General features: G+C 42.9%; 1 protein-coding gene across 1 annotated transcript in view; it reads left to right on the top strand.

The window, feature by feature from the left end:
- The first annotated feature begins 1,619 nt into the window (after nucleotides 1–1,619).
- The window catches only part of COL5A2 (collagen type V alpha 2 chain), a 115,928-nt gene continuing 106,223 nt past the window's right edge, over nucleotides 1,620–11,324 (top strand). Inside the window, exon 1 of the mRNA XM_075511857.1 lies at nucleotides 1,620–2,160. Coding sequence (XP_075367972.1) covers nucleotides 2,058–2,160 — 103 coding nt within the window. The 5' untranslated portion in view covers nucleotides 1,620–2,057. The remainder of the gene's footprint in view (nucleotides 2,161–11,324) is intronic.

The raw sequence follows: 11,324 nt of genomic DNA, 5'->3' as shown, positions 1-11,324 counted from the left end.
TTCCTTTTCTAATGTATCTAGTGATTTTTGCATTGTGCAATTTCATGGGATGATTTACCGATGGCAGCGTGCTGGGGTTATGGCTGTAAGCTTTCTCGTTTGCTGCTCTCTCGTAGCTAATGTGTGTATAGAACAGTGCAAATGGCAAAGGTCAGATCTGGTTCTAAACCAGATATATCATCTAAAGCACCCAATGTTTCTAGCGAGCATTGTGTAACATCAGCTTTCCAAGGGAGACTTCCTGGGTTCTGCTGAAGTATGACATCTAAAACATATGACTTTTGAGACTAGCAAACCAGTGCAAGTACTCACGAACCTGTCAAAACAGAATTTCACCTATGACCGGGCAGGTTAACAAATGTTCACTTTTGTTTTTCCAGTTGTGAGTTTTCTCAACTGATACTTCCCAATAATTATGATTGCTTTTCAAAATAAAATTGCGGTGGCTTGCACAGCTTCAATATTTCTATTCTTTCTCCTAGCTACCACTCTTGAGCAACAGGGACTGTGGGATATTAGCTCCTGCAGTGAAACCCTGTATGGGTTTGACTGCTGTGTCAAGACTGCCTGGTGCAAGAGAGCAGGGAATTTTGATTTTGCCCTCTTTCAGCATATTTTTTATCTCTGGTTTTGCTACTAGAGTAGGTATGATGTAGCATTGCAGTGCTGTATCATTTTCTGGGTTACCTTTCCTCTTCTGGGCATGCTGTTCTTTTGAAGAGACAGAAGAAAACTTCACAGACTTTAGGATGCTGCAGCACCGAAGTGCGAAATCATGCTGTGATAACCGGAGTGGGCTAGTGTTGCCAACCTGCACAAATTCAGGCGAAGAAGTTTACTCCGCGCTGCATCCACTTCAAATGGGATTGTTCTCAAGCCGAAATGGCTGAAGATAGAAAACCTTCCAACAGATGGATCTGCGTTTCCCTGCAGCAGGTACAGGCAACCCCGTTCTTAGCTAATGAGGGGGTTAGTGATGGAGCTCTGCAGACCATAAACGCTGTGGGAAGAAAAAAAATCTAGCGTCCTACTCCCAGTTGCAAGCGATCCACAAAAGAGAGATTTACTTAGGGCTCACGCTAGAATGCTAATTAAGGCGCATTGTTAAGGGCTAAATACTAGGCTGGGGCTTAGGTAGGCTTCCAGTTGTCAGGGAACAGAGGTGGCGAGCCTCGGAGAAAAGCAGGTAATGGGATAGTTTGGGTTGTCATTCTGGTGTTAGAAGTGTAGAGCATCTTCCGGAGAGTTGCGATAGTCTTCCCAACTGGTAGGACGGTAAATAGCGAGCATGCTAAGCATTTGAGGAAAGATTATTCAGAAAAGAATTCATTTGAGAAAGATCATTCCCCCTTGGGGGGGAAAGGCAGTTATTTACAGGTTCCTGAAACGAGCTGCCTCGGTAGCTCTGTGGCCCCTCTTAAGGGCCTGGAGTTGTGTCTGATAACGCAGCACAGAAAGGCAGGGGACAGTTATCAAGGGAGAGGAGGAAATCCTCCTCTCGGCAGGCTGGAAGGGATCGAGTTCCTAATAAGGGAGCCAGCTGCAACTGGGGCTATACCCTCCATTCCCAGGAAGCGTGGGCTGGGTGTGTTAAAAGCAGAGCTTTCTCTTCCTGACAGCTTCTTAGGGAACTATGCTTTGCTTTCTTAATAAATGGTCCGGACACAGCACATGCACTGCCCAGCAGCAGGAAAATCTCCTGCAAGTGGACTCGTAAAGAGAAAAGTTCAAGGAAGAGCGAAGGCGGCTCTGATTCGGTTATTTACCATCAATCAGACTGTTGCTTGGCAGGGAGTGGATGATTAGGAGCCTGAACGAGCTGAAAAGGGGCAGGAAGAGAAGTGGAGGCAGCATTCTTCCTATTTAAAGCTGCATCCCCCGAAAGGAGTGTTTGCAGACTGCGCCGGGGCTGGTGCTGAAGAAAAGGGCTCGCAGACTTTGTCCTGGAACTGATGCTGAAAGGCAGAGAGACTCGCCAGCTGGCTTCATGGTGCTAAAATAGCCGTACGTTTCTGCACGTTTTGCTGCCCAGGAGGATACATGTCTAATAGCTAGGCATGATGGCAATCTGGGTACAAACGAGAACTTTTTTCATCCTTGCTGCTTTATTAGGGCGATTTGTAACCATAAAAGCGCAAGAAGAGGAAGAATACGACGGTGGTGAGTTCCTCTCTCTCCCTCTTAAAAAAAAAAAAATCAACTAATAATCCCCCCCTCTTTGTATGCAGTGTGCTTATCGTGTGATTTGGGCGACGAGCGGAGCGGAGAACCTCCGGGGTGCGAGAGTAACAAGCTTTCGCTTTCATATGCTGAGAAGGGGGCAGCCAGGTTTGCGCTCTGGGCTTCTGAGCGGGAGACCGAGGGAGGCTTCGGAAGCCGGGCTCCGCGGGGCGGGCAGCGCCGGAGCGGGGCCGGGGCCGAGCCCCCCGGCGCGGCGGGGGCGGCCGGCCAGCGTGGACAAAGGAGGGCGCCCGGGCCGGGGCTGCGGGCAGCCGGGCGGGGAGCAGTCAGCGCAGCAGCCTCGCAGGGCGGAGTCGTTTGCGCTGGACTACGTCTGCCTTCTCAGCGTCTTTGTTGTAGAGAAATACAGAAACGTGGATTCCCCCCCCTTGTCTTTTCCCTCTCCTTGCTCCCCTCCTCCGTCTCCTTCCCCCGCCTGTCGCCGGAGGGGCTGGCGGACCCCGGGGCAGGCGGCGGGGGCCCGGCGGTGGCCCGGCGCCTCCCCTCCGCCCCGCTCTCCCACCCGCGGCTTGCTGAGCGGAGCGGCGGCGGTCTGTGGCGAGCTCCCTGAAGGCAGGAGGGCTGGCAAGCTGCGTACCCGACCCGTGTAAACCCCTGTCACCTGCGCTTTCTCAGGCTGCTTCGTATCCCGTTTTCTTTAATACCATTTCAATGCCTGCAAGAGGGAGGTGGATGGGGAGGAGGATGCGCGGTGCCGGTGCTCTCTCATCCCCCTGGACGGCTGTCCTGCTGTACGTCGCTTTCCTGCGGTGTGAGCAGAGTGGCTGTGGGACAGTCTGTACCTCTGGTACTCCTGACCATGCTTCCTAGGCTCCTCGTGTGTAACACCTGGCTTCTCTTCCAAGTAACGCCCCACAAAGGGACTAGTACGTTACCCTACAATACGTTTGCAATTATCTTGTCGCGTGTTTCCAAGAGTATAACTTTTCTTATAACTGAACTTCTATGGTAATACGCTGCATTGCACGAGTGAGGAGGAGTCAAAGCCTGATGAATAAAACAGTGCAATAGTTCCGAAGCTTTGGTTCTACAAAGCAAAATGAGAGACTCTCCGACTACGCACAGCTGTGTAAGAAGTCCCGTAGAGGGGGCACTTTGTATAATCTTGGGAGTATAATTCATATACTTGCCATAAAGAGGGACACATACATTTTGCAGATACATAGAATAACAAAGAAAGCACTTGTAAAAATATTGACTTTGTTTTTTGGTATCTATGCAGTAAAAATGATAGCTCTTTTTGCCTGTTTTAAGAAAAAAAAAGGCGACTTTTATGTGAGATTTCTGTAGGGTTAAGTTATTATTATATGTCATTTACTAGTTTGTTGCTATTATGGAAATTATGAGATGAGCCAGTACTACAGCAGCACCTTCTGGGACGTATTTCCCATACACTGATGGCTGAGAAAACTCAGAGGGACGTGGTAAGTCAGAGAGCAAAATACATTGTAATAAATTAGTGACATCTGTTTGCACTTACTTCACTTACTCATCTTCCTGTTTGAGAATGTAATAGCTTTTGTCAACTATACATACGAGGAAGCTGCTTCTCCAATGTTCATTATATCAAAAATAAAACCCCCAACCCCCCCAAAGCTATTTGAGTGTGTTGTGGGGGATGGTGCACAGTGAGGAAGAAGGAGGGGTACATCCTACACGTTGGCCTGGTTTAATTGCACAAACAAAGGGTTTTCAGTTTTGATTTAGTTCCTGACTGAAGTCCACAAATGCTGCAGAATGGGGAGGTTTTTCCCCTTGGTTTAGCTTGGGTTTAGTCCTTGCTTGTGCGGAGGTCTAAGATCAGTGTACGCTGTATTGTACTGCAGGTGCTTTTGTCTATACAGCTGCTTCCCTTCTCCCCATTCAGTTGGTCAAATGTGTCACCTGAATATAGGTGCTATGGTAAACAAATATTGGAGGTATCTGGGGAAGCAAGGAAGGCACTTCAGGAAGCTTAGATTTGAAAATACTGTCAGACTTTCAGAAAGTATGTAAAACTTTTTTACCAGTCATTTTTCATGCCAATGCTAGAAGAAATGAGAAGGATTAAATACTGGTTGTCAACCTCAACCACAGTGGAGGAAAGAAATAGCTTTTGCAGAAGTATGTTACAGAATTTACCACGATGGGCGTGAGTGATATTGATAGATAAGTTGAATATAATAAAGCAGGTAAAATGGTTTTAAAAAAATTAATAAAAGAATTTTAATATTTCTTTAAACCAAACATACTGCTTAACAATTTTTTTTGGCACTTACCATTGATGTGCTTTTAAGTAATGCTGGTTTTTATATTCATTTTTTTTGTCTTGGAACCATTGCAGATTGATCTGTTTAGCTCAGGAACACTTGGCTGGTAGTGCTATATAGTACACACGCTTAAAAAGCACGTAAAAATGTAAAAACCAGACACTTTCAAACCTAGTGCAGCAAAATTGGTCATTTTGAGACCGGCTGTTTTAAATGTGCCTATTTAAAAGTTATTTAGGACTAAAGTCAGCACTGCAAGATCCTAGAAAGACTGAAAGATCCTGGTTTTAATTTCTATGTAGGGGCCCAGACTGGTTCAGAAATGCAGTAGGGCCAAAAAGTGCCCAGAAGATGGCTGAGATTATGCACTGAATACTTGGAAGCCCTGAACCTTTGGTGTAGGGATTTCCACACACTGTATAATCTTTCCTCTTTTCTTAGGACTCAGGATAGAGGAAACTACTAGCAGCAGCAGTGCATGCTTCTGGGATCCTTTCCCATCCACTTGGAAGTGTGTGATTGCTTTCTTCAAAAAAAGTTATCTAAGAAAACTAGAAACACACCTTCAGTGGAAAATCTCTCAGTAAACTTGAATCAGAAGTGAAATTGTGGGAATTGCCTCCTTCAAGAGGATTTGTCTGTGCAAATTCCCCATGGGCATGGCAGTGCTGGTCTATTGCCACCATCTCCCATATTTCTCACTGCAGTCCTGCACTTGCCTTTAGGTTCTCATCAGTTTCTGCAACACACCCTGGTCTGTGAATCTTGTGGTGATTTATCCTTCCCTGTCCCACTCTTGTGGCATCAGCCCTACTTCAGCTGAGATCAGTGTGAGCCCTGGTATTGGTTTAAAAGTAGCTAATGCCTCGTTCTGCAGTGTGAGCAAGCAAAACCAAACAACAGTCGTGCCATTTGAATTTGCGATCCTCTTTGACTTCTTTGAGTTCTCGAGGTCTTTTACTTTCTCTGGAAACCATGCGAAGGAGAGAGGAGAATGGACTGGCTTTAATGGAGACAGAAACAGCTGAGCTGGTTGAATGGTGGCTATTACCTCTGTCCATTATCCCCTTACCGCTATTAGAGACGTTATCTTTAGGGAGAAAAGAGGTTACTACATTGCACAGTCTCCTCACTGGGACAAGTGTTGGGTATATGATGGCAACGGAAAGTCCGCTGTAGCTATGAGGAGGTAAGAGAATTATTCAGCATTCATGCCAGATGCTTTGGTTTTTATGGGTCTTTCATCATTGTAAAGAGTCCTCAAAGCTCCGAAGGAGAATGATATAAAGAGGGAAAAAAAAAAAAAAATCTGTCTTGCGAATTCTCTTAATTTTAGCGAGGATCTTATGATACTTGATTCTCCCCCCCCCCCCCCCCCCCCCAAAAAGTTCCAGATCCCAAGATCATTCACTTACGTGTGCCTCTACTTTCTAAAAGAGAAGGCGTGCATGTGTGTGTCTGTGCATGTAGGTATCTATGTTTGTGGGTCTTATCATAGCAAATAACTCAAATAGAAGTGATTATAGCTCTAAACAAGCAGAAAATGAGAAGCCATTATTTAAAAAAAAAAAAAAAAGTCACAGTTCTTTGGAGACTGACTCATGACTTCTGAATATTTGTGGTTGGCTCCCCTGCCTGTAAAAGTGTGGGAAGGAGACTCTGCACAGAAATTTCCACAAGAAGAGTCCTCAGGAAGATTCCTCCTGCTTAGACTGAGTAAACTTTGCCCAAAACTATGGAATACATAAAGTTGAGGGTCACGTTAAGCTATCCACATTAGCTGGGTTTTTGTTGTGGTGAGGTGTTGTTTTGTTTGTTTTTTTTTGTTTGTTGTTGTTTAGAATATACTTTGTGGTTGAAGAATAATTGCATGCTGTGGTGGTTAGTGCAGGCATTTTTTTGCTACAATGTTTACAAATATAGATTATTGCCATAGAAACCAAATGGTCATTTCATGCTCTCATTCACGTTTTGGCACGCTCACACTTCATTTCTTGGGGAAGTCCTTTCATCTTTGCAATTGTTTCAATATGATAAGATTCTATCAGGTTGATTTGTTCATGTAAAACATTTCAGGATTGGTCCTGTTTAACAATAATGTGTATTAACATAAAAATAAGCCTTTTTCAATTTGCTAACTCTTTATAAGTTTTCATAAAAAATAAGTGTCCACCAAACCCCTCAATTTATTATAAATTTACCTAGGAAAACCCTGCTTAGGAACAGCACTTAGTATTTAAGCAGTATTTACTATTTTTGTCTGGGTTAACTGGAAGTTATATGATTTTTCTGTGGTTAGAATTAGAACTGGTCAACTCACCACATTACTTGTTTTTTGGTGTTTTGTGAGAAAAGAAACACAGGGATTCTTGTGTGTACGTGTGGGGAAGCAGAAACTCTGAAGGCAGACCTTCACGCAACACTATGATCCTTTAAAAAACCTGAGCAGATGTTCATGGCCTGTGTGCAACTATTTTTCCAAATACAGAGAAAGGCAATGAACTCAGTGCCAAAAAATAATAAAGTAATAATAAAAAATAGTCAAAATTCCAATTGGGGGCATGTCATCTGTCCTGATATGTACACTGGTTGTTTCACCCATGTTTGTCTTTGTGACCCTGCATGTTTTTGTGTGTAAGGTCCTGATGATATGAATTTTTTCTCAAAAATTCTTCTTAGAAGGAATAAAGTGCCAATCCCATGGATTCTTAGTGAAGAGAGACTGGGCTTGCACTTCAACATATTTTATAGATAAAAGAACCTATTCTTAATCTAATGCACAGGGCAAAACCAAGTATCCTTTAGTGTAAAATGAATAAATTAATCAGATTAACTTGGAATTTCAGTTCTTCACAAAGGCTTCTTGGAGTTTGAGCTTTCAGAGCACGAGGGAAGATTGTTGTACTTGCTGCCTGGAATCGCAAACTGCAACAGACTGAGCCTCTTAAATTGCCCTTCAAAAGCCCTGGTGAGACTGCCATGTGCAGAAGGTCAGGTGTAATGTGAACTGGGGTGTCTGATGCATTAATTCAAAGCATGCTGAGAAGGAAATGAGGAAAATGTGTTTCTTTCAGTAGTATAAAGTAAGTAGTCTTCAGTTATTTAAGAAATTGGGTACTCTCAAGCTGGAGAAAAACGGCTTATAGGTCAAGTAACACTTGGAAGATGAGAGGTACCTCAGAGGTGGCATTGTGTACTCTTTACATCGTTAATGTAATCAATACGTTATGTGTGTACAAATTACACCTTTTTTCCACAGTTTTTGTCACAGATTATGCTCTCTGATTTATGCTTTTCCTGACTTAAATTCGGAGAAATTTGAAGAGTTAGTGCTGTTGCTGAACTACCAGAAAGGATAAAACAGTGATACTGTCTATAGGAAGTGACACAACAATTTGTTCATATAAATTCTTGTTTTATAGGTTGATTTATGGTTATGAAAACAATAGCACGCAGGAAGCTTGGATGCTGATAAACCCTTGGTGCTGTGATAATTAAAATATCCAAACCGTTACTTACAATTATCTTTTCCGAGTAAGCAACGTACATTTTTCGTAGCCTGCTGTGCTGTCTTTTATTCTTGTAGTGAGAAACAATTCCATTATTCCACTATCCCACCCACGTTTGCTGCGGAAAGGTCATGTGTTATATAAGCACGAAGACTAAGAGTGATTGTCGGAGGGCCAGCGGTGGGATGCTATCTGTACAGGGAACCTCTATTCATGCAGACCCTTGGGATTCCGTTTTTATTAGCTGCTGAAGATAGGTCTTGTCTTTGGAGAGCTTGGTCTAAGGTTGTTCCTTGGCCATGCTGCTGCCAGCTGAAACTTGATCGGAGTTTTGGAGAATTTGTATTTTTCTGTAGCTTTGTGTAAATAGTACGGTTGGGAGAATGAGATAATGGAGTTGTTTTTATACTGAAAAACTTCCGCGGTGTTTTTGTGTCTTCACTCGTTTTCATTTATAGCCTTTGGACTGTGTAACGGTAGCATGGGAGGACTAAAGAATTAATTTGAATCTCTGTGCCCCTGTTCTTTGGATAATGTGGCTGAATAGAAACACAAGCAGCTACTCTGATACTGCTGGCAGGAATTCAGAGTTTTGGACATGAACTCATTTAGAGTAGGAACAGAAGAGTAAACTGTCTCAGAGGCCTCTTCCCTGCTGTGCAGTAGATGTCTGGCTGAGAAGGTCCATACAATATCTTCTCCAAATACTCTTCAGTCGTGAAATGCTTGCCAGCATCCTTCAGCAAGCTCACTATCTGAAGTGAAGGTTTAAAGGCACAATGACAGGGTAGCGTAGGAGGAGATCGAGGGAGATAAAAGGTGTCATCATGAGTCTGTCCTGGCCCAATCGCTCCAAGATTAATGCTGCACCTTAAAATGATAACAATAATACAGGCTAAAAGCCAGGAAGAAACTGTTCCTCGTTTGCGGAGAACTCCTGTCACTGGATAGCTGTATTACTACAGGTAACCTCAGAGGTTATGCTGAGTTTTGTTTAAAGCAGTCCTCTCTCTCCCAGAGATCACAGAAGACCTTCATTGTTTTGTTTTGTTTTTTTTTTTTATCACTTACCAGTCTGAGGCGTCATGTCTCTTGTCTCGTTAAATGTCCCAATAGGCCAAGAGAAAAATATTAAAGGGAAAAATTAAAGCAGAAACAGTGAACAGAAGCTGTGCTTGCTTGACTGCTTGTTTTCCACTCAGCTTTTCTTAAATATTGTCTTTACAGGGTTCTACTAAATCTTTTGATGTAATGAAAACGTGATGTAATGCCGTAGTGATTGCTATCCTATAACTATTTTTGTCTCATTTTCTGTCTGTCTTAAAGTGGTTCTTTCCCTCAGCTGCAGTGCCTTAAGTTTTCCAAGTACCAAACCTCACATGTTTAGTGGCTGGGTAACAGCATCCCATGGCACGTTGTTGAGATAAATAATTGAAATCTTACTGGCAAGAGGAACTTCCTTTAGACTAGGATATATGATTAGGTTTATTAGGCATAAAGACAATTTGGCCATCTTTAAGCCATCAGTGCTATTTTAGGGAAATCAAGTTGCCCTGAATTATGAACATTCGGTTACCTGAATTATGAATTATAATTATTGTTAACAAACAATGTAATCAATAAACATGTATTCCTTTTTTAATAAAGTATGATCTATCCTTGGCTTTCTCACTTACATTAATGATAAGCCTCCTGGTACGAGTAGCTGGGTCATCTCACTCCTCCTCTAAGACTCCTGGAGGTTTCCTGAAATTCCTCTTCCCATCAGAAAATGAGAATATACTGTAATGTCACTTATCTTCACATGTGTCCTAGTCCCAATGGTTGTGATGCTTTGCACAAGAAGTCAAGGTCAAGAAAGGAGAGTATTCTCTGTGGTAGCTGTGACCAGGCCTATAGAAACCTGCCAACTAAATCAACTAGAAGGGAGGTTAACCACGGAGGGCTTCAGCTAGCAAAGCATGTTGTGGTCCTGGGGTTGTCCTGGCTTAATGTTGCCTAGATGCAGGACTGCTGGTACCCATCTGGCTGAAGGTGTCCTCAGCTGTCGGGTATTATTTCTACAAGGAAAGGTCATTTGTTATACTTCTGGAAAATTCATCATTTATTCATCAGGAAGTTTGAAAATCTATTGGACTTCGGGTCTTTGGAGATATGAACAGATCTTTCCAAAATATTTTAGGGGTCAGACTTGCAGATGATACTGCAGCATGTCTGTGTCCCCTAAGGGAGAACTTCAGCCTCATTCATTGTGTGTACTGTTGAATTACAATTTACATGCTGTTGTTACAGGGAAAGACATTGCAGAGTTCCCCCACTGATAATTTTAAAAGGCTATTGCTTGATGGCTTTATGCTGTGTTGATGTCAAAGCATTTAACTGCTAGTAAAGCATTTGGTTCACTGTCTTACAAAATCTTGAAGTTAGTATTGGCTTGAATGTTGCTGTTGTGAGTGGTGGGAAAATTAAATAAATGTACATGGTTAAGAGTAATGTCTCTTTATTGTGGATGAAATCTCATGGTTTCACAGACGGTCTTCTGTAATCTAGATCAGGAAAGAAAGAGATGTTAACGAAATTCACAGATGATAATGAGGAATGAAATACTCGCCATTTTGTGTAAAAATATGGGTAAGATATACAACGAGGAGAATTATCTTAGAAAAGTGTAGGCCAGAGTGATGATAACAACAGAGTTTGCGTTGTGCTCTGTGATCAGAGGGGGCTAAAACTAAGGATGCTATTCCTTGTCGCATAGTAGCACTTGGTAAAGAAAAAGATAGTTCTCATGATCCGTTAGGCAGAAAAGCATGAGGAAAAGGACGAGAGCCTTTTGCTCATCCTTCAGTGATCAAGTCTAATATTGGCCTAAGTGGTAATTTATGGAAAAAAAAAAAAGATAGTAAAATGGAAATTTAGGGGACGCAGACTTGAATAGGACCAGGTATTCTGAGGACTGAATCTCTTTTATTCAAGGTTTTTGCCATGTGTGCACCTGCCAGACTGAATAATCCTCAGTGTGTCCAAAGCTCTGAGACAGGGAGACGAAGGGAAGCAAGAGAGGCAGGGGCTTCCAGAGGGCGTCGGGTGTGAGTGGGGCTCGTACCTCCCGGAGCCCTTGGCTCTGTGCGACTGAGGTGTTATCACCCTATCCTGACTTCAGGCTGTGGAAGAGGAGTGGAAATAGTTTGTGTTGTCTACTCCTTCAGAGGTATAGGCAGACAGTAGTATCTCTCTTCCTCTGTATTAATTTTCCATTGAAGGAGTGGCTGCTTTTATTACAAAAAACCAAACCCAACACACCCTAATGTATGCATTGAAAATC

Source organism: Mycteria americana, chromosome 9 (genome assembly GCF_035582795.1).
Source record: "Mycteria americana isolate JAX WOST 10 ecotype Jacksonville Zoo and Gardens chromosome 9, USCA_MyAme_1.0, whole genome shotgun sequence".
Lineage (NCBI taxonomy): Eukaryota > Metazoa > Chordata > Aves > Ciconiiformes > Ciconiidae > Mycteria > Mycteria americana.
Note: the sequence above shows the minus strand (reverse complement) of the source record. Positions and strands in the feature narration are given on the sequence as shown.